This window comes from Rattus rattus, chromosome 9 (assembly GCF_011064425.1).
Source record: "Rattus rattus isolate New Zealand chromosome 9, Rrattus_CSIRO_v1, whole genome shotgun sequence".
Taxonomy (NCBI): Eukaryota; Metazoa; Chordata; class Mammalia; order Rodentia; family Muridae; genus Rattus; species Rattus rattus.
Window position 1 is genome coordinate 69,552,278 of NC_046162.1, and position 26,116 is coordinate 69,578,393.

General features: G+C 49.8%; 2 protein-coding genes across 4 annotated transcripts in view; one reads left to right on the forward strand and one right to left on the reverse strand.

Moving 5' to 3' along the window:
* Wipi1 (WD repeat domain, phosphoinositide interacting 1) overlaps positions 1-20,979 on the forward strand; it is a 36,222-nt gene extending 15,243 nt beyond the window's left edge. The window contains exons 5-13 of the mRNA XM_032912612.1: positions 10,126-10,223; positions 11,104-11,196; positions 11,873-11,943; positions 12,642-12,749; positions 14,907-15,071; positions 16,055-16,162; positions 16,792-16,910; positions 17,383-17,483; positions 20,432-20,979. Of these exons, the coding sequence (XP_032768503.1) occupies positions 10,126-10,223; positions 11,104-11,196; positions 11,873-11,943; positions 12,642-12,749; positions 14,907-15,071; positions 16,055-16,162; positions 16,792-16,910; positions 17,383-17,483; positions 20,432-20,479 (911 nt within the window). The 3' untranslated portion in view covers positions 20,480-20,979. The remainder of the gene's footprint in view (positions 1-10,125; positions 10,224-11,103; positions 11,197-11,872; positions 11,944-12,641; positions 12,750-14,906; positions 15,072-16,054; positions 16,163-16,791; positions 16,911-17,382; positions 17,484-20,431) is intronic.
* A 726-nt stretch (positions 20,980-21,705) lies between these two features.
* Positions 21,706-26,116, reverse strand: part of Arsg (arylsulfatase G) — a 114,603-nt gene continuing 110,192 nt past the window's right edge. For all 3 annotated transcript variants that reach the window (XM_032912605.1, XM_032912606.1, XM_032912604.1), the window contains exon 12: positions 21,706-22,152. In XM_032912605.1, the coding sequence (XP_032768496.1) occupies positions 21,875-22,152 (278 nt within the window). In that variant the 3' untranslated portion in view covers positions 21,706-21,874. The remainder of the gene's footprint in view (positions 22,153-26,116) is intronic.

Consider the following 26,116-nt stretch of genomic DNA (forward strand, 5'->3'; position numbering starts at 1 on the left):
TTACAAGTCAAGGGGCCGGGCGATGGCTCAGCAGTTAGAGCATGTGCTGTCCTGTACCACATGCTGGGTCATAATTATCAGTAACTCCAGTTCCGGGGGACCAGACGCCCTCCTCTGAGATCTACACATGCCAGCCATGTATAAATATGTAGGTGCACATGCATACATATGTGCATGATACTCATACACACATGCAGGCAAAACGTTCATTCATGCGAGATGTTAAAATCAACACAATATTCTAACGAAAAAAATTAACGTTTAATATAAAAGCTGGGTTCTAACTCAGTGTCGCCAAGCGACTTCTTCATTTTACTGTAAGTTTCCCAATTCTGTGTCTTTTGATGAAATTTCACAATCTGTGTGGCCCCACACAAGTGGGGTTGTGAGCCTGGGGTTCCTTATTGGTAGCAAGCATAATGAGATAAGAGCCGTCTTGCAGCCTACATTGAGAATTAAGCCACGTAAGGTCTGTGAAGGTGACGGGCGCGGGGCTTGCACTAAATCCTCCCCGTGTCTCCTTTCCCTCGCTTCTTGATGATCTGATGCCCTTCGATGTTGATATCAGGGATGTGTGTGCACGTGTGGTTCTGGGGATCAAACTCAGGATCTCACACGTGCTTGATGACACATTCCCCAGCACCTGGAGAGCTGTCTCAGTGGTTAGAACTCACTTTCCTTCCAGGGGACCCATGTTTAGTTCCCAGCCCCCACGTGACGGCACACAACCATCCATTACTCGAGTTCCGGAGTATCCAGTGCCTTCCTCTGACCTCCAAGGGCACCAGGCACACATGCAGTAAACATACGTGCAGGCAAAATACTCATACACATAAAGATAAATAAGTAAAACTATTTCTTTAAAAGGATGTGAAGGTTGTCATAAAGTTCTGAGAGGGGCTGGGGATGTTGTTGGTCTTAAAGTGCTTGGCTGACTACCCAAACCCACGTGCTCTGTCCCCAGCACTGAAAAAGAAAAGCGTGAAATCCACGAGTTAATGGCTTTGAAGCACATCTCACCAGGAAGGGATCCAAGGTGGAACGTTTACCATTTTAGGAATGAAGGGTTGAACCAGTCTAGAAGAGCAGTTGTCATAAAGGTTCTAGGTGCCCGGCACCAGCAGGCCCCAACAAGGACAGACAAACCCTCTGCTTACCAGGAACCAACCCCAGCTGATGTGGGCCAGTGGAAAGCAGAGGCCCTCGCAGCAGGGCCTAGAGGGGTGACGTGCCCTCGCTGTAACAGGGTTAAAGAAGCTGTGGTGTATTTGTGGTGGTTATAAGAAATGCTCGAATCTGAGCAGAGGCCAGAGGAGAGGGCCTGTGCTATGTGCTACACTTTGCTGGGTTTGGGAAGGATGATCAGCACACAGAAAGCTATGCTCCGCCTCGGCTCTCATTTCTCTAAAGAGAGCATACTTGGGGTGCTGCCAACCCGTCTCCTGCTTGGCCGCTCTTCCTTGGCCTTTCGGGCTGCGTGTCAGAGCAGCTTCAGCCTGGAGGCACAGCCCACCCACCACAGGACAAGGGAACAACTCTCACTCTCAGTTTTAACCCAGTATACAGACATGTGCCCCCTAACAGCAGAATGAATTCCAAGAACTGCGGCATCTGTTGGCTCTGTGATTGTGCGAGCCTCACGGTCTGCTCGTGCACACCTAGATGATGTAGCCTAGAAAACGCAGGCTGGATGGTGAAAGCTGTTGTGTATGTAGTCTCTCTTCGGCTGGAATGTCCGTTTACAATGTATGACTGTGGTCGCTTCTCTGCAGCCTAGAAAACTCACTGGTTGCCTAATTTTTGCAGTGTGGTAAAAAAAAAATGAGGAGAAAATAAATTAAAAGCAAGAATTTACTTGTGCTCTTGATGAAAGGGAATGAGTCTTCTTTGTTTGCTGAGATGGGGTCTTCCTGTATAGCCCAGGCTAGCCTCAAACTCTCGATCTTCCTGCCTCTGCCTCCTGAATGCTGGGATTACAGTGTAAGCCCAACGCTGCCAAAAGTGAATCACTTTTATCTCAAGAAAAGTTAGACACAGAAGTGCTGATACATACCCATAAGTCCAGCTCCCAGGAGGCTGAAGCAGGAGGATTACACCTATGAACTGGAGGCCAGTCTGCGCTAGATAGTGAGTTCCAGGATAGGTAGAGCTACATAGTTGAGGCCCTCCCCTTCCTGCCCACTGCAGAAAAGCATGAAAAATGCACAACTGCCACCATTGCTTCCTCTGAACTGCCTTCGCATGGCAGTGAACTGGAATGATGGCTTTGGATAGGGAGAACTGACACCACGTGTTAAGTGAGCTAAGGTCCTTTCCATGCATGTCTGATCAGTCAGCCCCACTCTCTAGTCCCCTTCGTCCCCTCTCAGGACAATCATCAGCCTCCCTCAGCAAGCGTCAGAGGGCTCTGCACTGGAAAGAGCATGACTCAGGGGGTGCCCAGAGCCCTCTCGTATGCATGCTTTGTCTTGTTTTCTATGGCAACACTGGCTTCACCACACAGGCTCTGAATGTTTCTGTCTAGGGGCTGGGGGTCATTAGGAATATAAGGAATTCCCTGCTTGTTTGGTGCTCAGTGTCTACAGTGACTGAAAATTTCCTCCTTCTCTCTCTCTCTCTCTCTCTCTCTCTCTCTCTCTCTCTCTCTCTCTCTGTGTGTGTGTGTGTGTGTGTGTGTGTGTGTGTGTGTGTGTGATGCTTGTTCCCCTTGTGTCAAACATTACAGGCTGTTTCCTTTAAAGAGTTTGCTCAGACCGAGCTGAGAGTTAATTTCCTGCCAGCCAGCAGTCTGTGCCCTGAGCAGTTTACTGTGTGGAAATCTCCATGAAAACCCTGCCAGTGGTAGAACAGCTGGATGGGTTGGATGGCCCCGGACTGATCACCTCAGACAGACAGACGGACCATCTCAGACAGAGACAGACAGACAGACAAACAGACAGACAGACCACCTCGGACAAAGGGGATGTTCAGGATCACACAGCCCTGTGCTCATAGAAGAGAGCCCAGGATCGTTGGCTAGCACATGGCCTTTCCACAGATGGAAATAGTGGTGATGTAAACAAACTCCAGCCAGGGCAGCAAAAAGTGCTTGCAGCATATGGGGTAAACCTTCCCCTCTTTTCTCTTGTCTTGTCTTGTCTTGTCTTGTTTGTCTTGTCTTGTTTGTCTTCTGAGTCTTTTGAGATAAGGTCTTGTTCTCCCAGGCTGACTTCAGACTTGCCATCCTCCTGCCTCAGCCTCCCGAGTGCTGGACTGACAGGCAGGCACCACCACACGACACCACACCACACTCAGTGGGTTTCTTGGCTTTCTATCCCTGGGAATTGAAAAGCATGTTGAGTAAATGGTGGTGGGGCTGGAGCCCAGGGTCTTGTACAGCTCTGCATGCTGGATCCTCAAGCCGCACCCTCTAGCCCTGGGAAGTGTCCCCTGAGACATTAGTCAACTATGCAGGGCATGTGATGAAGAGGGATGGAGGGGCCTCCTTCCAATTCTGGTCATGTGGTGCTTGAGTTAATAAAGGAGGAATTATAGGCAAACAATCACAGCAAAATAACAGCTATGTATAAAACACGCATCGAGTCTAAAACAAGGCCAGAGCCACTTTAAAACCCCAACCCTGGGCCAGTGAGATGGCTTAGCAGGTAAAGCCACTGCGCCCTAAGTCTGAGGACTGGAGCTGGGTCTCTGGGACCCCACAAAGGGGCGGACTGGTTCCCATGTGTCCTCTGACCTCCACATGCATATCATGGCACACATGTCTCCCCTGTACCCCCAATAAATAAATAAATAAATAAATCTTTAAACCTCATGCCTACATAGAAAAATGGCTTGAAGACTACATGCATGAACACTAAAAGGAAAGAAAGCCTGAGTTTCAAATTTGGCCGCCTTTTTAATTGTTTTTCCTTCTCCCTTCTCTGTGTTTTCTGGGCTTTGTCACCAGCACTTTAGAAAGAGCCCACTTTGATTTAAGAACGACTTTGTGTGGCACCAGTGACAGAAAGAGAAAGCTGTGGCCTGGTCATGGCTCCACCTGGAGCGGGTCTTCCCGATTCCCAGGTTGCTTCACGAGTCACAAAAGAGTCCTTGCAGCTGATTGGAGCTGTTCTGAGACTTGGATAGTAGTGGGGGAGGGAACTCGGGATGGGATGGGCACCGGAGGAACTTCAGTCAAGCATCCCTGGGTCACTTCATTAAGTCTGCACAGGTCTGCTCTGGACGCTCTCTCTGAAGTCACGTGGGGTGTCAGAGGCAAGCCCAGAAGCAAAGCTGTCTAGTAAGGGGTCGAATGTCACAGGTCACAGGTCACAGGTCACCTGTCTTTATCTTTTGTTCCTTTCTTGTTAGAGAAAGTCTATATCTGATTCTACACCGGGTGTGACAGAAAATTCAGTTAGATTAAAGTGCTCAAGCTTCTCTTCCTCCTTGGGATACTTACGTCTCGGCCTAAACTTCCAGAAGACAACTACTGGTGTTTGGCCAAAGGCTCCTGGCTCCCTCAGCCACAGGGATGCTCCATAGTTTCAAAGAGAGGGAGGTAGGAAAGGGAAGGCCTGGTCCCTTAGAGAACTCTATCATGGGAGCCCCTTCACTTCAGATGGGAAACCAGCCTGAAAGAGCCAAGTGGTACACGGCAGGTGCCTCCTTAGCCTGTTCCTGTCACACAAAACGTCCTGAATGTCTGCGTTTCCCTGTGAGGGAGGCAGAAAGAAAGAGAGAAAGAGACCAGGATGGGGCAGGGATGGACGGGTAAGAAGGGTAATCAAAAATGTCTGGGCGGTGGTGTCCCACACCTTTAATCCCAGCACAGCACTCAGGAGGCAGAGGCAGGAAGATGTCTGAGTTTGAGACCAGCGTGGTCTACAGAGAGAGTTCCAGGACAGCCAGGGCTACACAGAGAAACCCTGTCTCAAAAAAAAAACCAAGAGGCAACAGTGAGATGGACATATCAGAATGTTCATGTGTACCGGAGATGGTCATATCACTGTACGATTAACACGCACTAATCAAAATTACTTCCACTCCAAAGCTGTGTTGATATATAATGCACATATCATAGAATCCGCTCATTGAAAGTGAATAGTTTGTGGCTGAGAGATGGCCCAGCAGTTAAAACGCTCGCTGTTCTTCCAAAAGACCTCACTTCCGGTGACTTAACCACTGCCTGTAAGTCCAGCTCCAGGGAATCCCATCCCTCTGTTGGCTCCATGGGGCACCTGTGCACACGTGGTAAGACATGCACACACACACACACACACACACACACACACACACACACACACACTCATATATAAAGGTAAAAAATTAATAAAGTCCATTGCAGGCTTTTCTGTATTTGCAGAAGGGAATAGCCATTGTCGAGATTTTATTACCAAGTATTTTAGATGTTTTATGTTTGTTATGTGTATTTTATTACACTTATTTGCACACACATGTGGAGGTCAGAGGACGACTTTCATGAGTCACTTCTCTCTCCTTCCACCACGTGGCTCCCGGGACCTAACTCAGGTCGTCAGTGTTGGCAGCAAACACCTTTACCCACAGAGCCAGCACACCAGACCCACGTTTAATTTTAGAACATTTCATCACCCTTCCCCCAAGACACCCTATGCCTCTCAGGCTCCGCCCGCCTCATCTTCCCCTAGCCCTGGGTAAGACCTGGTCTCCTTTCTGTCACTAGACATTTACCTGTACTGACTGCTTCATGTGCTCTGTCCTGCCTGCCTTTACTACTTGGTGTTTCCAAAGTTCATCTGTACCGCGTCCTGTCGTAGGCTTCGGACCTTCTTGTTGGCAGAGACTATCCCGTTGGAAGGACACGGTATATCCCCATTACTTGGTTTTCATAGGTTGCTTCTATCTTTAAAAAAAAAAAAAATAAAATAGAATATTGTTTTCATTCTTTAGTAATTTCATCTCCCCAGTCCTTGCTTCAGGCCTTTTTTTTTTTTAACCCACTGAGTCCATTAGTGCTGCCCCGTGGGAACGGAATGGTGGCTGATGCTGTTGGCTTGATCGTGCATGAGTCTCGTGCAGAGCACACAGCTGTGATGAGTTCGTGAGTCTGTGAATGGTCGTGTCACGTCCAGCAGACGGCATTCTACGGTGCTCCTCTCCCTCCTTGCGTTCTTTCTGCCCTTTCTTCTGCGACGTTCCCTGAGTCTTGGGGTAGAGGAAGGTTCTTGTCGATGCTCCAGTCTGGGCTGGGTACTCAGTGGCCGCTTTGTCTCCGTGCTCTGCTCACTTACGGGTCCGCCTGTTTGGCAATCAATGCAGAGAGATGTTTTTATGGCCGAGGTTGCCGGCAGCACTAATCTATGTGTGTAAGTCCTTAGAAGGCAGTTTGACTGCACGTCCATTCAGCAAGACCACAGTGGAGTGTTCCTTCCAGGGCCTGGCACCTCAGGAGCTGGGGATTTTTGACCAGCTTTACAGACCCGGGCATAAATTCTCTCTTGTAGAGTAGGTCTCAGATTCAATCCAGAGATTGTTGGCTACCCCCATAACCTTTGTACGACCATTGCAACAATGGGTGAATCTTGTCTGTTAGGTTGGTGTTGTAATATGCAGGGTCTCCCACTGGGTAATGCTACTAATGACCTTTCTTCTCTGGGGGCCTGCATAGAGGAAGTTTCCAGGTCAGTTCAAGCCCGATTCCCTTGTATCCTGCAACCAAAACGCGTTGAGAATCAGTAACAGTATCTTACGCTCTGTGAGGGCGAGTGACCCAAAGCCTGTGTTTTTTCGGGGGTGGGGGCACTCCAGGGTTCTCACTGATTAATTTTTTTATAGAGAGGTGTCCCGTGCCTGACACTGAGATTTTCATTGAATAACCCATGTCTTCTTTTTTCTTTTCTTTTTTTTTTCTTTTTTCTTTTTTTCGGAGCTGGGGACCGAACCCAGGGCCTTGTGCTTGCTAGGCAAGCGCTCTACCACTGAGCTAAATCCCCAACCCCAACCCATGTCTTCTTGAGGAAGCATCATCCACCCAGAGGGAAGCTGTATTCAAACCCCCCTTTTAAAAAAGCAAATGTTCTAAGCTAGTTTACAAAGCTGCGGGTTTCCATACATCCCTGGTTTTGGTTAAACTACCCTACCTCTCCCGACCTCTGTATCTCTAGTCTTGATGGTAATGGGTATTGTTAAGTGTAACCGTTCTAGTAAGGTTTTGTGTGGACACTGCTTTTGTTTCTTTCTGGTATATACCGAGTGTAGAATTTCCAGGTCATACGATAACTGTGATTAATTTCTGAGAACTCCCAGTTTGCTCTCCAACGCACTGCCCCAATTCATACCCCTGTACACAGCCTTCCAATTTTTCCATCTCCTCACCGGCATTTATGAGCTTCCTCAGAAAAAAAATGTTTTTTATGTTTACCGGTGTTTTGCTTGCATGTGTGTCTGTGCACCCTGTATGCCTGGTGCCAGCTGGGGCCAGAAGGAGGCACCAGATTCCCTGGATCTGAAGTTAGAGACGGCTGTGAGCTGCCGTGTGGGTGCCGGAAATCAAACCTGGGTCCTGGAGAAGAGCAGCCGGTGCTCTTAACCGCCGAGCCCTCTCTCTGGTCCCTAGCTGCCCTTTCAAATTGTAGTTATCCTAGTAACTATGAAGTGACCACTCACCTCAGTGTGTGTGTGTGTGCATGTGCGTGCGTGTGTGTAAAAAGCTAGGTGTCCGTTTGTTTGTCTGACACAGATCTCAGACTCTGAATCCAGACCTCTTGCTTATAAAGGACACATGCTATCCAGTCCCCTTCACTATGGTTTTAAGGCTTTCTTTTTTCAAGCCTGAGTACTCAGATACCCTCATGGCTATTGGTTCCCTGTAAGATCACAAGTTCCTCTACATCTCAATTCTCTCCCTCACCACTGCCCCAAGGTTCACAGAGCAGGCAGGGAAGGTGGCCTCTCACGGTGACAAAGGCCCTAAGCGACTTTGACCAGGTAGGGGCTCGCAGCTGTGCTGGCACCTGCAGTTAAGGGCACCCAGCCAGCCTCTTCTTGGAGTTCTGTGGGGCAAGAGATAAGTGAAGGGGCTTGGCTGTGTGTGCAGTGAGGCCAGAGCAGGAAGCAGGACCTAGTTTCCAGTCATAATTGGTTTTTACCCCCTCTCTGGTCTCCTCCCCTACAGGATAAGTAAGGGGCCTTTTAGTCTGGGCCTAAAAGCATTTTACAAATGCTTTCTTATAAGAACCCACTGAATACACCAGTTTACAACAAAGCTAGCCAGAATTTTATTTATTTATTTATTTATTTATTTATTTAAAAAGATGTCTCCCATATAATCTTCTTGAATATCGTTTTCCACTTATGTTTTGACTCTGGAGTTCCTACCATGTATGCGTATGACTACTAATCCCGGTCATTGGTGTGAGAAGCCTCCCCTCAGTACTGCAGGGACAAATTGCACCCTTCCCCCTCCAGATTATCCTTAAATCAAAATGGTTCATGCCACATCCAGAGTTTGCTTGGCTTCCTCGACTTCCAAAAGATGTTGACGCTTTCTGTTGCAAAGTTTCTCTCAAAGGCCAGGCTTGCTGCCTCAACCACAATGCAGACCTCCAGTGACTTCGCCTCAGAGGAGGCTCCGCCCTCCCTTATCAGAGTGGTTGATGTGATAAGGAAAAAAACGAGGTCTTTTGCCTTTCCGGAAGTTCACTGAAGCCCCGGCTTAATAGAGCTCAGAAAAGGGTAACGCGTGCTGACCTTTCCCACCGGGAAGTCCTGCTCCAGCTATGAGCAGACTCACAGGGTTCTAGAGGGTAATGGGATTGGAAGAGAGGCAGCCTCTGTTTCAGTGCCTTGGGCTGAAAAGTGCGAAGGAGAATATTCTTTGTATTCCGAGGTCTGCTTGCTTGGCAGTGGAGGGGTCGCTGCCGGCATTAAGTCAGGAGGTCTCCTGCAGATTTTCTTGATTCAAATCCTTCGTTCAGAATGGGGTTTCTTAAACTTTTCCCACTAACAGCCCCTTCTCAGTGCAAGAAACTTTTACAAGGCCCTGAGCATATATGCAGATAAAATAGGTTTACGTATCAAACATTGGCTGGTAATAGATCATAATTTTGTTTTAAAATAATTCTTGGGTGTAATCTCACCCCTTATTGAAGACAGTAAAGTTTCCACAGGAATGACACGGAAGGAAGGGCTTGTTTCTTTTCACAGGAGTAATTAAATCCCGGCTGACCATATTGATACTGTAGGGTACAAATCAATATTTTTATTTTATAGTTGGTAGTGCCAAAATCACTACTTCAAAAAAAAATAGAAGAAAGAAAAAGAAAAAAAACTTGAAATAAGTTAAATAAATAATGCTTAATAGCATTTTGTGAGTTGTGTTCAAATCCCAAGCCAAGGTTCATTTAACTTTCTGTTTTGGTTTGTTTTTGTCTTTCAACAGTGTTTCCATATGTGGCCTTGGCTGTCCTGGAACTCACTGGGTAGACCAGGCTGGCCTCAAGCTCAGAGATCCACCTGTGTCTGCCTCCCAAGTGCTGGGACTTAAGGCGTGCGTGCGACACCACCGCCTTGGTTCACTTAACCATTATAAAATGAAATTCAAATCATCAACTCCGAGAACAGCTTCTAAAATCAACAATCCCAACACAAGACAATGTCAAGCTATATACCAACTTGATAGTAACATTTCCAGCAGTAAAATTCCCAGGGAAATATCGAACGTCTGTTTCCTATTAACTGCCTCTTTTTCTGTAAGAGCAGGGAAGTTTGTGTACAGTAAAACCTTGCAGACCTATGTTAGCCACGAGTCTGAGCCAAGGTGCTTAGAAGGCTGTGTGTGTCGGTGGTGTGGTAGCACACATAGTGTGGAGTATGCATGTTGTGTGTTCTGAACAAGGCTTAGCAAACCTGGCCGGAGCAGCAGAAACTCCCCAGATCCTTATGTACCACACTTCGAATTAATCCATGCCTGTTGTGCGTTCAGACCCTTTGCACTGTAGCTAACTTCTTGTGACCATCCCTATAGAAAGCAAGGATTAGAACAAGCGACAGAAATACTCAGGCGTTTTCCTCCCCTCGCCAGCAGGTGGCACTCGAGACACATGGTTTTCGAGTGCCCTTTCAAGCCGTGCCTCCTTTGGCCTCATGCTGTGTGTTCTTTGCCAGGTCTCTGTGCCCTTTCAATCAACCATTCCAACTCTTACCTGGCCTACCCCGGAAGTCAGAGTACAGGCGAGATTGTACTCTATGATGGAAACTCCCTGGTAAGTTCACAGCGGTCCCTGGTGCAGCAGCCTGTGTGCCCTGGCCAGGGGTCAACAGACTGGATAAGAAGGTGTGAGCTGTATGGGGGAGCTCTCTGGCCGCAGCCATTGGCAAAGGAAAACAAAGGGCATTTGTGTTGAAGCTCGCAGTCAGCATTAGTCAGTGTCACTGTGAGGCAGGTTCCAGAAGGAGGCAGAGCACCTGCTCACGGTGGACTCAGGAAGGTAACACACAGTGCATCTGTATATGCTACCCTCCGCTCCCCAGGGCTGCATAGAGCAGGGTGGACCCCCCTGGGAATCCCCTAAGGAAGCAAGCAGAAAGATCCCCTAAAAGCCTGGCTTTGTACCAGGCACACAGCTGGGCATCCACCTTCCCAAAGGCAGGGCAAGGAATAGACATGAGATCACACACACACACGCACGCACAGCTCCGAGAATGTCACAGAAGCAGGGACAGGAAGACTCCGGAGAAATTGCTATAGCACGATGCCCTCAGGACATGACATGGATTGTCAGTACCCTGCACCTGCATTAGATTGGGGCCGTCTAATCTAATCTAACGCAGGGGTGGGGTGGGTTTATGAGAACCAGTTCCATATAGACTATTAATTTGCCATGGTGGGGATAGGGGAGACATTTTCTTCAGTAGCATAGCCACTGCCAAGTTGCCCATGACCCTGTAAGAAGCCCTACATACACTCACTGCTTCACCAGAACAAAGAGAGAGGTCGGGGAAGGAGGGGTCCCACTAGCAGAGTCTCCACAGGAAAGTGGTCCAGTGGTGAGCAGGGAGACACAGCAGAGAGCAAGGAGAGGGGAGGACATTCATCTTCCCCCTTCACCAGTATTGATCTCCACTTCTCTCCAACACCAACAGAAAATGGTGTGCACCATTGCTGCCCACGAAGGAACCCTGGCCGCCATCACCTTCAACTCCTCCGGCTCCAAACTAGCAAGTGCGTCTGAAAAAGTAAGCGTCCTCTGGCTTCTCCTCCTGCCTGGGCGCCCAGGCTGCTGTTGGACCAGTAATTGCAATATGAAGGACCGGCCGGTCTCTAGAGTGCTCAGAGGTGGTTTCAGGGTGAGCCTGTCGGAGCCCCGCCTGTGGTGGCAGTCAGCAGGTTTGTCCGTATCAAAGGCTGACCGTAAAGCAGATGCAAGACACTTGGCATAAAACTTGTGGTTTTATTGAGAGATGCATGGGCCTGTTGTTCCCAGATAAAAATGCATGTCCCCGTTGTACACAGATATGGAATTTGGACCCGGTTGATCAGAATAAACAAAGAAGGCGATCATGTTACATTTCAAATGCTATGTAAGCCAGATATGTTTTAGTAAGCAGAGAAAGAATAGTCTATAAAGTTGGAACAGTATGTGATGGTATGCGTGTGACATTGACACACACACACACATACACAGCCTTGAACAAGGCAGGGGAGGGAAAGACAGTATCTAGCACAGAGGACACAGATTCCCAGAATTCATAGTTGGCACACACACAAATAAAAATGCCCCTGCACTCAATGCTTCGTGCTTCCTCCTCAGAGACAGATGTTCAAAGCCAGGAGAACAAACTGCCCTGGGAAGGGACGTCATCTCTGTGTGACACATTCGTGTTAAGAAAAGGCCACCCGTTTGTCTTCCAGGGCACCGTCATCCGAGTGTTCTCTGTGCCCGAAGGGCAGAAACTCTATGAGTTCCGTCGAGGAATGAAAAGGTCTGTGCCCAGTGTCCTTGCCATCGTAAAAACTCCTCCCTGGCAGCTGGCTAGGAAGAGGGCAGGGGCAGGCCCTACAGCCTCCTCCTAGAGGTTAAGTGCTTTCCAAGTCATGGAGTCAGAGCCCCACGGGGGTGGGGGGGTGGAGGACGCTTTGTAAAAATCCAAAGGCAAAGAAGAGGGCTTAATGCTGAAGCTTGAGGCAGGAAGGGGAAGTCGGGGTCTTTTGATAAGGCCATGGGAGGCCATCACCAGAGAAACCAGAGAGCCCGTGGATCGAACTCCAGAAGTAATTTCTAGTTCCCCCACAAAGGGAAATGAAGGGCAGCATCAAATGTCAGCAGTTGGAAAAAAAAAAAAAAGAAAGAAAGAAAGAAAGAAGAAGTCAGCAGTTGGGACCTTTGTTTGCTGCGAGGTTTGCAGCTGGATCTCTTCAGAGCAGCTTGGAGAGGTCCACATGCTAAGGACGCAGGACCCATCCGCTGGCTGGGAGGAAGGGCCGGCCCTGTGGGTTCATACCTACGAGTGGGGCTCTCCCTGAATCTCTCCCACGTGGCTTTTAAAACACAAGCAGCGTACTGTTAGGGGTGTGGGAAGGTTAGAAGAGCTTGGCCCTTCAAGACGCATTCTCCTCTCAGAACTGTGAGGTGACGCCCCTCACAGTTCCGGCTCATGGGCCTGTGTGTTGCTGTCTCCAGGTATGTGACAATCAGCTCTCTGGTGTTCAGTATGGACTCCCAGTTCCTGTGCGCCTCCAGCAACACGGAGACCGTGCACATCTTCAAGTTGGAACACCTGACCGACAGGCAAGTGCGGGGCCAGGAGGAAGTCCTACCTGACTGAAGGAGTAGCCCCGGGCATTCTGCACGCACTGGAGCTTTGCTGGGTCATTGTCAGTGTAGTAGAGCTCGTTTTGGGGTGTCCTGCACAGAGGCAGAAGTCTAGGTCTGTGATCCTGAGTCTTACGTCTCGACGCAGCCCCTTTTGAGCTGTGAGGCACTGGGCAGCAGTCTCTCAGCATCCCTGTCTGTTAAAGGAGCACATAATTGTGTCTGCACCTCAAGCTTCATTGTTGTTGACATGGAGCATTTGGTGTCGTGCCTGGGACACACTTCAGCTGTGTTAACCTGTGGAATGACAGATACGATAACAGCTGTTGTCGTCCATGTTGCTGCCATCAGTGAGTGCTTGGCAAACGTGTGGGGAATCCTTCCTCTGTGGGGAATTCTGACATGCTTTGTGTTGGTGACTTTCTCACCCTGTGACCATGGTGCCTTCCTGAAAGAATATAAGAGAGGAGAGGTTGGCTTTAGCTCACCGGCACTTCTGTCAGGACACTTCTGACCCAGTATGGCGGACAGTATGGCCGGGTTGAGGAGGGCAGGAGCCGGTGGCCATGACTCTACCCATCTTTGCAGACCAGGGATGCCTATGACCTTCAACGATCCACTCCCTCATCACCTTCTTCCCACAGCCCAATCCTCCCCTCCCAGAGGTGCTGTCATTATCCCAACAGTGCCACCAACAAGAGCTGAAGAGGACTTTTTTATTTTAAGTTAAACCTAGGACTTTTACTCTGCACACTTTCCTCAAATTTTATCTACCTTCTAGGCTCTGCTTAACAGTCTCCAAATGTTCAGTGGCTGTGGCAGCAGCCTGGGCCCTAGAGGGCAGCCGGTCCATGTCTGAGAGGAGCCTTTCACTATCAGGGTGCCACAACTTAGCAGTGCGCCCATCCCCCTCATCAGTCATCAGCACTCCTAAGCCCTGCCCCCATCCCACCCCTACCTCATCGCCCAACCCCCACAGTCATCAGTGTTTAAGACCTGAGACTCCCTGCCCTCTCCCTGTCCTGCTGTGTGTGAGTGGCCAACAGTGCCACAGGCAGAACCTTGTCTGAGAAGCATCAGTGTGTCTTGGGCGATGTGGTTTCTTCCATTTTTATCTTTTTCAAAGCTGAGGAACTGCCACACAGTACCAGCCCGTGTGCCTCTTCTTGCTGGAAATGCTCCTTTGAACATGACACCTCCTTCCCAGACTCCTACATCCCCCATATTCCTCCACCTCAGAGACACCAACCCCCAGACCCCTCCACCACAGAGACATCATTTATTATTTAAACACACACACACACACACACACACACACACACACACACACACACACACACACACGTCATTTTCTGGGCCGCCTGCTTTAGTTCCCCTGGGGAAGCCTGCCAGAGGGTTCAGTGATTGCTCCCACGTTCCAAATGACGAAACAGAAAAACGGATGTTAAGGGCCCTCCTCCACCTCTGCGCTGTGGTCCTATCTGGAACATGTGCATAGCCTCTCTGATTGCTTGGTGTTTATACCTGGTGGCACCAGTCCTCAAGGTGCTGCCCGTGGTATGGGACACTAAGACAGCCATGCCACTCACTGCTCATGGACCTCTTTGTCTGACAAAGGTCCCACGATGAAGTTCAGTGCATGCAGGGAACCTCCCCAGACTCCCACGGAGCACCTGAGTATCCTCAGTGCTGGGTACCGGATGGCTCGGAGCCAAGCGTCTTGCCTGCTTCCTACCAGGTCTGGCTCAGGAAACCTTCGCAGGGATCCGTCAGTTCTTCCCTGAACCTGCTTTGGGCTCCTGAGCTGATTTTTACAGGGCCCAGAAATCTATTCCTTCTGAACCTCTACTCTTGCCTTCTTTTGGAAGTCTAGCGGCCATCAGTAGCCCTCTTTTAATATAAGAAGACAGCGGCACGGGGAGCCTCTTAGCAGGGTTACAGCGGTTCTTCTGAAGGACACGCAGGCCCTGATGCTCCTTAGTTATGGCTGGAATAATATGTCCCTGTGGCCAGAACATCGTGCTCAGGCACTGCCTCTGCCTGGCGAGGTCAGTGCTGGACTGTGGCAATCACTGGCAGGGTGCCTGTGCCCACAGCCCAGGCCCACCCTTGCCTCTGCGTTGCCTCCCCTAGCCGCCCAGAAGAGCCTTCCACCTGGAGCGGCTACATGGGAAAGATGCTCACGGCGGCTACCAACTACCTCCCCGCCCAGGTGTCGGACATGATGAACCAGGACAGGGCCTTCGCCACAGGACGCCTGAACTTCTCTGGGCAGAAGAACATTTGCACCCTGTCCACGTACGTACAGGACCACCAAACTCACAGGTGTATGTTCCCAGGACACAGAGCCCCTAAATGCATGAAGGAAAAAAAAAGATGGGGCTAGGAAGGTCGCTCAGTGGTTAGAGCCTCCCTGCTCACGCAGAGAACCGGGGGTCGGTAAGCACACACACCTGGTGCTTCACTGCTGCCTGTAACTCCAGTTTGGAGGGGTAGGAGTGTCTGATGACCTCTTCTGGCCTCTGCATGCACTTGGTACAATACAGACAGAAAGGCCGCACGTGCGTGCACATACACACACACACGTGTACACACACACACACACACACACACACACACACACACACACTAACTGGACATGGTGGTCCTCACCTGTAATCCCAGCACTCAAGGGACCTAGCCAGGGATTTGAAAGTTCAATGCCAGGCCAGAATATGCATCAAGACTCTGTCTCAAAAGACAATAAAAAGAATATTTTAGGGACCAGGAAGATGACTCAGACAGTAAACTGCTTGCCACAGAAGCAAAAAAAAAAAAAAAAAAAGGTCTGGGGCTCCAAAGAAACTCGGGCAGAGCCTGCGTGAGGTGAGCCTCTGGCTTCCGCACGCAGGCCCACCTGCCTACATGTGGACCCCCACGTTTATAAGCCTAGGCAGCAAAGATGTCCTCTTCCTCTTTCTGTCACCGTCGATGGCAGGGACACATGTGAAATAGAGAACATAACCCGTCTGGGGACACCAGAAAGCTAGTGGTGGCATTTCACGGGTGCTGGTGTCTACTTACACCACTCTTGTCCCATCCCATACAAAACCCAAAAATAATCCGGAAAACGAACGATCAGATCGGAGTGTAAAGGCGGGGCCAGAAGTCCCAACCCTGGATCACTGGGCAGTGATAACTCTGGTTTATCAGAGGCAGAAGTGTTGGAGACAGTTGGGGGGCGAGGGGAACGAAGCGTTGCCGCCGCCCAGATCTATAGCAATCCGTCACTTCTCCCTCAGGATCCAGAAACTGCCGCGGCTGCTAGTGGCCTCCTCCGATGGACACCTCTACATCTACAATTTGGACCCTCAGGATGGAGGAGAATGCGTCTTAATCAAAACCCACAGGTGAAGATTCTCATTGTCTCACAGCTGCTCAGGAACAGGAGTGCAGAGCTGTCTCTGCTGGGGACAGCGACCTGCTCAGTGTTCTCGCCAGCTGTTGTCACCTCCCCTGAGTCGCGCCACCCGCAGGCTTTTTGCTTCAGTCAGGCTCGCTGTCAGACGCCCTTAGTTCCATGTCTCCTTTGGGACAGTGGCCAGGCGGATGACATAATACCCCAAATGGGTTGTCCCCCTGCTCAGCCTGGCCCCCTAGCACAGCCCTTAAGAACACAGATAGTCAAAAAGTGTTCACAGAATCGGATTTAGTCTCTGACGCATGCAGGCTGACCTCCCGTCCTGTGGTGGCCTGGAGATGCTTTGGGCTGCCAGGACACCTTACCCATGGCTTCATTAGCACGTCTCAGCGTCCTTGCCTGAATTCACCAGAGGAGCAGAGGGCTGTGAGCAGGGACCAGGTCGAAGGAGCATGGCTGACCTACTGGGTACATGCTGATCATATAGTGCACCGGCAGGTCTGCAGTTTACTCTCAGACAGCCGAGCTCCAGCCCGCTCGCCCGCCCTTCTCCCCTGAAGGTGTTCTGGGGATGCACTGACTTCCTCTGCTCTTCCTCTCCCTGATTGCTGCAAGCAGCTTGCTGAGCTCAGGAACAACAGAAGAGAACAAAGAAAACGACCTCAGACCTTCCTTACCTCCATCGTATGCTGCAACTGTAGCCAGACCCAGCACATCCACAGCCTCCACGGTGCCAGGTGAGGCCTGGGAACGGCCCTCGGCCCTCAGCTCCCTAGTACTGGAGGATATAGCCCCAAAGGTTTCCTTCCTTCCTCCCTCCCTCCCTCCCTCCTTCCCTCCCTCCCTCTCTTCCTTCCTTCCTTCCTTCCTTCCTTCCTTCCTTCCTTCCTTCCTTCCTTCCTTCCTGTCTCCTTCTCTCCCTCCCTCCTCCCTTCCTTCCTTTGGACAGGGTCTCATCACTATGTAGACTGGATTGGCCTCAAACTCACAAAGATCCACCTGCCTCTGCCTCCCAGTGCTGGGACTAAAGGCACAGATTAAACAAGTAGCCAATGACCCTTTTCTTCTTGCAGCATTCCAAAGGGTGAGGATTTAGACTCACTTCTTTTGGGAGGCGACGATGCAGCCATCCTCCCATGTCCCCAGATCCTGTCCCTGCAGCACCTACCACGGGATGCCTCCTGAATCATTTCTCACTCCCACCTCCAGGGTACTCTGAGGACGGCGGGGCGCTCCGTGGAGAAGTGATTCCAGAACATGAGTTTGCAACGGGACCCGTGTGTCTTGACGATGAGAATGAGTTCCCCCCTGTGAGCATTTGGAACCCTTAACAGAGTTACTCCGTCTGTATGCCTGGAAGGGGCTTTGCCTCCCCCAAGAGGCCAAGCCACCGCCCTGTGCTCTAACTCCTAACAGCTAATCCTCTTTACACCCAGAGCCCTGGGGCCCCCGCCTGGCAGTTTCAGGTCCTTCCTGCTAGCCCTATGGGTGTGAGGCCTGACAGCATTACCTTAACCACATACTAACCTGGGAAGTGTGGACGGCTCAGACCTAGCTCCTTGCCTCTGCCTCTATACATTACACTGTCTTAGCTCCTTGTGAGGTCGGAGCTTCTGCCTGCGCCCGGTTTTCCGAAGCGCCTAAGAACGCCCTTGTAGAATGCTGCCCATCACTTGTTCAGATGAGTTAGCGGGGCCAGGCCTTGTGGGGGGCTCTGAGCTGCGGGAACTGACATGCACCCTGCCTGCAGCTCTGGCACTGTGCTTTTGAGCCTGGCCAGCAGGCACCCACCAGGAGACCACACTTATGAAGTCAGGGTGGGTGGCATGAGCTCACCTGCAGACTTCAGCAAGGCCGCCTACCTCAGCTGGCCGGCAGGGAGAGTTACCAGGGGTGCTGAGCACTGGGCTCGACCTCTGTTGACAGCTGGGGGAAGACTGTCTCCCCCAGCACTGGGGACCTTAGCTCCCATCCACAGTTAGAGTAGCAGTGTGTGCGTCTCAGTGAGGAAACTTCCCGATGACGGGGGTAGAACGCCTGTCTAGCGCCCATGAAGCCCTGGGTTCAGTTCCCAGCACCACTTACAACTGAGCATGGTGGCCAGCACCTGCAATTCCAGTACCTGGAAGCAAGAGTCTCGTGTTCAGGGTCACCTTAGGTACAGAGTGAGTTCAAAGCCGGGCTGAGTCATATGAGGCCTTGTCACAACAACCACAACAAAACAGTCAACTCGAGATCATTTCAGATGCATACAGTGCCAGGTCAGGACCCGGGGATCATTTCAGATGCATACAGTGCCAGGTCAGGACCCGGGGATAGCATACAATGCCAGGAGACCCAGTCCTGTGGGCTCTGAGGTGGGTGAAGCTCCTCTTCATGTGAACAGGGGGCGTTCGGGACTGCCGTCCTGGCTTTGCAGAGGACAGTCTGAAATTAGCATGTTTGGGCCTTCGCAGGCAGGTTGCCAGATGCAATGCAAGCAAGTGACAGTTATGTGTTAGTGGTGCAGAGGAGTAGTTCTTTAAGAAAGAAGAAACTAATTACACATTTTAAGACAGCCGTTGGCCCAGTGCCTAACAGTTACTGCCTGAGCCCGCAGTGCCTTTGGGTCCCCGTGATGCCTACTGGAACTGTGGGGAGTTTTTCCATCTTCCGAAAGTTGGTTACTTAGCTATTTAACTGGCATTACCTCTTCTGGAAGCCAGAGCACTCTTAGGTAGCCCCTTGTTAGCGAAAACTCGTATAAAATAATAACCCTGAATAGGCCATTTTCCTAGAGGGGAGGAGACTCAGAGAGGCTTAATTTAAGAGCCAGTGTATGGATTAATGATGGCGTGTTTGCCTAGCAGGTTAGAGGCTCTGAGTCCCATGCTCAGTGCCCCCAACCCCCACATCCAAAAATACTAACGTTTAAATGTGCCACGAGGCGTGCTCACCTAGATGCTGCCAGAAAGTCTGGTACGAACCAGCTGTCCTATCTCTCTCTTTAGGAGCAGATTTGGGAACGTTGACTTAAGCTGCATTTAGAATTCTTGTCTGGGCTAAGGAGATGGCTAGCTCAGTAGGTAATGAGCACTGGGTTCCAGCCCCAGCCTCAAAAGGAAAAAAAAAGTTTATGCACCAGAAATTGTCCCTGCCAGTTAAATGTCACTAGACAACTTCCTAGAGACGTTAGAGTCCAGCCAGGGTGGGGTAGCCCCTGGATGCCACAGGTGCTAAGTGTTATGGTGGCTACCAGGCCCAGCCTGTCCCACAGCCTGCAGGTAGACAGAGAGGAGGAGCCAGTGTTCAGACTAAAGTCCTGGGTCAGCAGCAGGCAGGCTTCTGTCTCCAGGCACAAGGACCAGAGGCCGTGATACGGGGCTGCCGTTCAGTGTGGCCGTCCCAGCCATGTGTCTGTAACTTAAGTGTTCAGCTGGGCTTGCTAGAAAAGCCCCTTTCTGCCTTTGTTCTTAACTGTATGCCTCTTGCAAATATTTTCCCCAGAAACCACATCTTCACTCACAATTCTTTAAAAAGCCTGTAAGACTGCAAAAGGAGCTTGAGAGTCTCAGCTTGGCTGAAATCACTTCCCTTTCGGATAGGAATATTGGGCTTACTAATGGAGTCTGCCTCTGGGCTCTGGGCCTCTGGGCCTCTGGGCCTCTGGGCTCTGCCTTAAGCCCAGGAGTCATCACTAGTTTTCTTTACAAAGTAGACTGCCATTGCCCTCCCAACACCACTTTCCTCTCTGGGATTGAATTTGCCTCAAGACCAGCAAGAGAAAAGCAAGCTAGTCATCTCTGGTCCCCTGGAAAAAGGCTTTGAGGAGGGCCAGCAGCTTCTGCTTCCGTAGCGAGCCAGCCTGCAATCTGTATGCTGTGACACTAACGTTAACATTGTGAGCAAGAGCGGCCGACTCAGACCAAGAGCATATACTGGCTTTTTGTGTTCTCTTTAGAGTCATTTAGCAGTCGGTGTTTACAAATAAGATGAGCCCCCTTTTTTGAAATGTGCATATGTACACAGGCACACATGTGCACACACCCAGTTTGTAAACAGTATTCTTGGGATCTGTGCTACCGTTCTATACACCTTCATGAGATGGTGGATTTCCCCATGGCCATGAGTGAGGGTCAGTCTATGGTCAGACATCACAGTCCCAAAGGTCCAGCCTCCCCTGCTGACCCACCTCGCACAGACCTGTGGGTAACCCAGTCTGCCTCCCTGAAGCCTCTCCTGAGAAGAGTAAGGCCATATTCTGTTTTGATTTTGGTAGATAATCTTGTGCCGTGGAAGTCAGAAGGGCAAAACGAAGCAGTCCTGACAAGAAGCCTACCTCAGAAGTCAGGACAACCCCTGTCAGGTGGTTTTGGAGAGAACAAGGAAAGTGGAAGAAACGGAATGCAATCAATGCTGTGGGCAGAGAGGGGGGGGAGGCAGGAAGCCTGGGCCCCTCACTGCCTGAGCCATAGACCGTGGTCAGCCCCCTACCCAAGCCCCTCAGCCTTGGCTGCCAGTGGGCGAGGAGAATGCTGGAGTCACACAGTGCTATTCAAGCCGCAGTGTAAATGCTAACTAGCCATATTGGTATATGTAACCGGAATTTTATATTAAAAAGGGCATCGTTGTCAAATGTATGCTGTGTAAAAAAAAAAAATGTACTTAGTGGGAAACCTCTTAGAACTGTGTTTCGTGTATCTTACAGACATGTAGAGAGAGAGACTATTTTAGCCAGGCAAAGTATTTTTGCAGTGATCGGAATAAATCATTTACTACCTTTGAGTCCCATTCAGGACACTAATTAAATAAAATCATGGCAGTGCATTTGTGAGTTGTTTACATTTTTATTTTATTTCTTAGAAGTTTTAGGGACTGAGAAGAAGTCTCAAATCTTTTTTTTTTTCTTGAAAGATTATGTTTTAATATATGAGTGTCTCACCTACCTGTGCGTACATCACGCGTGTGCCTGGCATTCTGAGAAGCCAGAGGAGAGTGTGAGGTCCCCTAGAACTGGAGCTATAGACAGTTTAAGCTACCATATAGGTGCTGGGAACTGAACAGGTCGCGCTCTTAACCAACGGACCACTGCTTTGGCCCCAAACTTTAACTCTTGATGATACACCCACTCGACATTAACAAGAGGGAAGGATCATGAGTTCTGCTCCAAGGCCTGGGAAGACCTCAGTTTAGCTCTGTGCTTGCTCAAGGCGTCTCAAAGGAATCCGGCAACGCTGTAGTCTCCCAGACACAAACCCATCTTCAGAATCTGCATTGTGCAAGATCCCCAGAGATTTGTATGCATTGAAGAGGGCCAATCTCTGTATACCAGCAAGCCAGATGAGTTTGTGCTGCAAGGGCCAATGAAATTGAGGATCTGCCTGGTGTCAGGGATACACAGGCAACTTCATGTGTTACTTTAACCTTCAAGACCAACTTGCAACTGAGATTTAAGTCATCGCCTAAGCTTTAAACCCAGGGCTTGGGTGGTGACTCCATAGCCCTCTAGTGCTTAATTGTTGTACCCATGACCTCTGAGCCAGTGCTCACGCGGAGGAGACAGTCCACACACAGAGAGGTAACACTGTAGCTTCCTAACCAAATTCTGCAACTTCCTTTCTAAAATTGACTTCCACGACCAAACTGAAGGTTGGAAGTAAACCCACCTGTCTAAAATTTGCAGATAGTGTTTCTCACAGGGTGGGGGTCGGGGAATGACCTGTCATTCCCCGGGTTGGCAACGGCAGGTAATTTGATAAGGGTTACAGCAAGGGGTCACGGAAGGATCCTGAGTGTAGTCTGCTCGAGAGCTGTTGTCATCAGCAATGTCTTGAAGGACATCTGCAAGAACCCTGGTGACCTTCGGCAGCAGCTCCTGGTACTCGGGGCTTCCCTTCTGTAGAGGGGAACTTTCAGCAGCATCATCTTCTAGGTTGAAAATGAGAGGGGAGACGTGGTGCTGCTCGGGACCCACGCCCCCGTCACAAGCTTTGGCTCCACCTACGGGAAGAATAACCAAAAATGTGAAACCCAGCCCTCACCCTGAGACAGACATCAGTGGTTGATTACACACGTTAAAGGTACCAAGCCTAGGAATTCAAATGCCTGCTCTCCCTGCCGAATAAATGCCCTTGAGATTGTAGTCTGTCTTTCCAGTGATGATTGTCCGTCCAGGGGGATTAGATCTGCCCCTTGGAGTGCCTTCAGAACCAGTGGACATCTATTCAAATACCATTTGTCTCTGGCCTTTGAGAGTAAATCTTGTGGTTGTTTTGGTTTCTTTTGGTGGTGGTTTGTTTGTTTTGTGGAGTCAGTGTTCTACCACCGAGAGTTCAAGCCATCAAACTCAAGTTGTCAGGTTCGTGTGGTGGGAGCTTCTTACCCACTAAGCCATCTTGCTGGCCCCAGAGTCCGATATTTTTGAATATTGATTTCTTCAATGGCAACTGTTGAACCTGGTGGATGTCGAGAAGTTTAATTTCCCTGATGCTGTGACAGAGACTAAAAATCCGGCTATTGCGGCAGCCCGAAAGAGGTCAGCCAAATGCACCGGAGCAGTTCTCACTTTTAAAGGCGGTATTTATTTTTGAGTACGGCCCTGTGCATGCAGTGCACAAAGAGGCCAGAAGAGGGCATCTAATTCCCTGGACCTGGAGTTACAGATAGTCGTGAGGGTGCTGGGAACCCAACCTGGGTCCTCTGGAAGAACAGCGAGTGCTCTTAACTGATGACCTCTCTCTCCAGCCCCTGGCACTGTACATTAACGATTCCAGTGACTTTCCCCTTCCTTTTTCTATGTAAGAAGTAGCTAGGGTGTCTAACAGAAATCTATGTAATTAAGTAGCAGTTTGCCCCTGAGCATCTTGGTGGGAAAACATTATTAGTAAGATAGAAACATCAATTGCTTGGGAGAAAGGGCCCTATATCATGGACTTACACCCTCATTTGGGTATAAGGGCAGGGTAGCATTTTGCTGTAGACCCTAGGCTGCCTCAGGGCTCTTGATCCTCCTGCCTCAGCCTCTCAGGTGCCAAGAGGGTAGGTGTTTATAGCCTTGCCCAGTCTGAGGACATTAGGACATTCTCGCAACAGACAAACTGATGAGAGGAGTCCAGCTGTGGTACCTCCTCACCACAAGGTGACAGCACAATGCCATAGCTCAACTCAGCAAACGTCAGTCTAAAAGGACCAAAGCCAGTGCTCCGGGGACACAGCTTTCTAGTCCAGTACGGGTAGAAACGAAACTGGGACTCTCGGGAAGAGCGAGTATATCCCATCGCCTCCGCAGATCAAAGCCTCCAGCAGAGATTTCCTCCCCTGGCAGACGCTCGGGTTCAGTAGGGATAAGGGATTACTCTTTTCTAGAGTTGACAAAAATTTGACTCTGGCAGCAGCAAGGAGCACTGGAAGTGTCACAAGCTTCGGCAGTCAAGCAAGAAAACGCTGGGGGTGACTCACAAAAGTTAACTGACCTATTGAGTGAGGAGATATACGCCTTCAATCTCAGCACTTCGGAGTCAGAGGCAGGCAGATCCTTGAGTTCAAGGCCAGCCCGGAGCTACATAGTGAACCTGCCTTTAAATATATATATTATCCAACCGTAGCGAACTTGCTTTTAAATATATATTATCCAACCATAGTGAACCTGCCTTTAAATATATCCAAGGTGGGGCATAGTAGAGCGTGCCTGGGATCCAGAGGCAGAGACAGGAAGATAAGGAGCTCAAGACCAGACTTGGCTACAAAATGAATTGAAGCTATCCTGAGGGACATGAGACTTCATCTTAAAACCAATTAAAAAACAAAAAGAGTCAAAACCCACACGAATATGGTACAAAGTTGTCCACTGGCCTCAGCATGTATACCACAGTACGCACATCCCCGCAAATATGCATCAGACACAGTGATGCAAATAAACATACTCATACGAGGTCGTAATAAGTTTCATTTAAGGAAACAGTACAGCGGGGTTGGGGATTTAGCTCAGTGGTAGAGCACTTGCCTAGCAAGCACAAGGCCCTGGGTTTGGTCCCCAGCTTGGCGGGGGGGGGTGAGGGGGGACAGTACAGCAGTGTCCTTTGAACTACCATCCTCTAGCTAGCAAAATGAGCTCAACCTATTGCAGCAGATCAATAAAAAGTGCTTCAGTGGAATAACCAAGACAAGCAAAGACTGGAAGGGACTTTACCCTGCAAAGGAAGCCACACTGCGTTGGGCCTGGTCTGAGGTTTCCCTGCCCTGGGGATGCTGTGACCAGCAGTGTGGAATGGGCAGAATTGCAGAAGAAAGCTGAGGTGGCTTAAGGAATCAGAGTTAAGGTCACCACGAATGATGAAAACCGACAGGTGAAGTCCTACGAGGAAGACGGCCACAGAGCACAAGCCTCGAAACCTTCATAGGAACTCATGCGAATCCTTGGCTGACCCTTGAAAGAGTGCCCAGAGAGAGCCCTCGGGCGGCTGGAAGACCAAAATAGGCACTCCGGTGGCGGCCTGCCACAAAGCGAATGCTTGGAGTGTGAGTACTGTTAGCTGAGATCAATGAGCCAGGAGGTACAAGCCTGTAATCTAACACCCAAGGTACAGAGAGAGACAGGAGGACCAAGAGCTCCAGGCCAGCCTGGCTTGGTAACCTGGATTACCAAGTGAGACTCTCTTTCAAGAGAGAGAAAAAATTAGACATGAGACAGCAAAACAAAACCGAAATTCCCCTCTTACTCACTACTGACATTGCCCCCAAAGTTCAGGTGAGGAACAGAAATCAGAGCCTGGGTGTTAGGGACTTTTCTAAGCTAAGGGACAAAACCTGACAGGCAAAAGTCCTAAGGACACAGAATAAACCCTTCTTCCCAAGGGAACGAACTGAAATTGACTTCCCACGAGGCTCAGAGAGGTCACTTTCCAGTGTTTCACCGACAAGGCCCAGTGCACATCTTTTTAAACAACTACCTAGGAGGATTCCAGATGCCACCATGGCCCCAAGGCAGCATGGAAGCCACTACCCCTTGCAATAGCAGGAAGAAAACTCCTAGAGAGACGGTTCCCATTAACTGAAAGTGCACAAATAGAGAAAAGCCTCTCTCCATGTTGAAGAGGGGTTGGGCAGAGAGAACAGTGAAGTCACCACAGCAGAGACCACTACTGGAGCAGTGTGGCAGGGAGGGGCAAGGAGCTCTCTGATGGGCAGTTCTGGGAGAGAGAAATCCCAGGGAGATCTTGTCATGGGTACTCCCTGCTTTGTGGGTGTCGTTTCTCTCTCCACCAGGGAGGCTGGGAAACCAAGCACTGTACCACCAAGCTGTATCTTTAACTGAACGCCTCCTACTTTAGTGAGTTTTAACTCTGGGAGCTCAGGCAGGCCTCACAGTAAATGCTAGAGTAAAATTCCATGGTTTCGGGAGCAGGAGAGGAAAACTAACATCTTTAAATACAACGGTGGCGGGTGCAAGAGAGAGGGCTGAGTGGTTAAGAGCCCAGATCGCTCCTGCAGAGAGACTTAAGTCCAGCCTCCAGCACCCATCAATTTCCAAGCTCCTACACTGGGTGGCTCACAACTGCCTGTAACTCCCGCTTGCTCCACAGGGATCTGACACCTCTGGCTTCCACGGGCATCTGTGTTCACACACGGAGATACACAAACGCATGCAGTTTAAAATAGTAAAAATAAATGTTTAACAAATGCGGCAGTGGGAACTGGAGAGGCGGCTCAAAGTTAAGTTGTATTCTTACCAACACAAGTTAACCCCAAATGGTTAAAGACCTAAACTCGAGACAGAGAAAACCCTTAGAAGAAAATGCCGGGCAATATTTGGACAACACTGGAAATGACAAATAGTTTCACAGGCAAAGTCAAGCAATCAGGAAAGGAGACCACTGATCTTACAAAGCCCTTTGGAGAAAACAGAGACTTGTCCGAAACTAATTTCATGAGGCCAGCAAAACTCTTACGCCAAATCTTGACACAT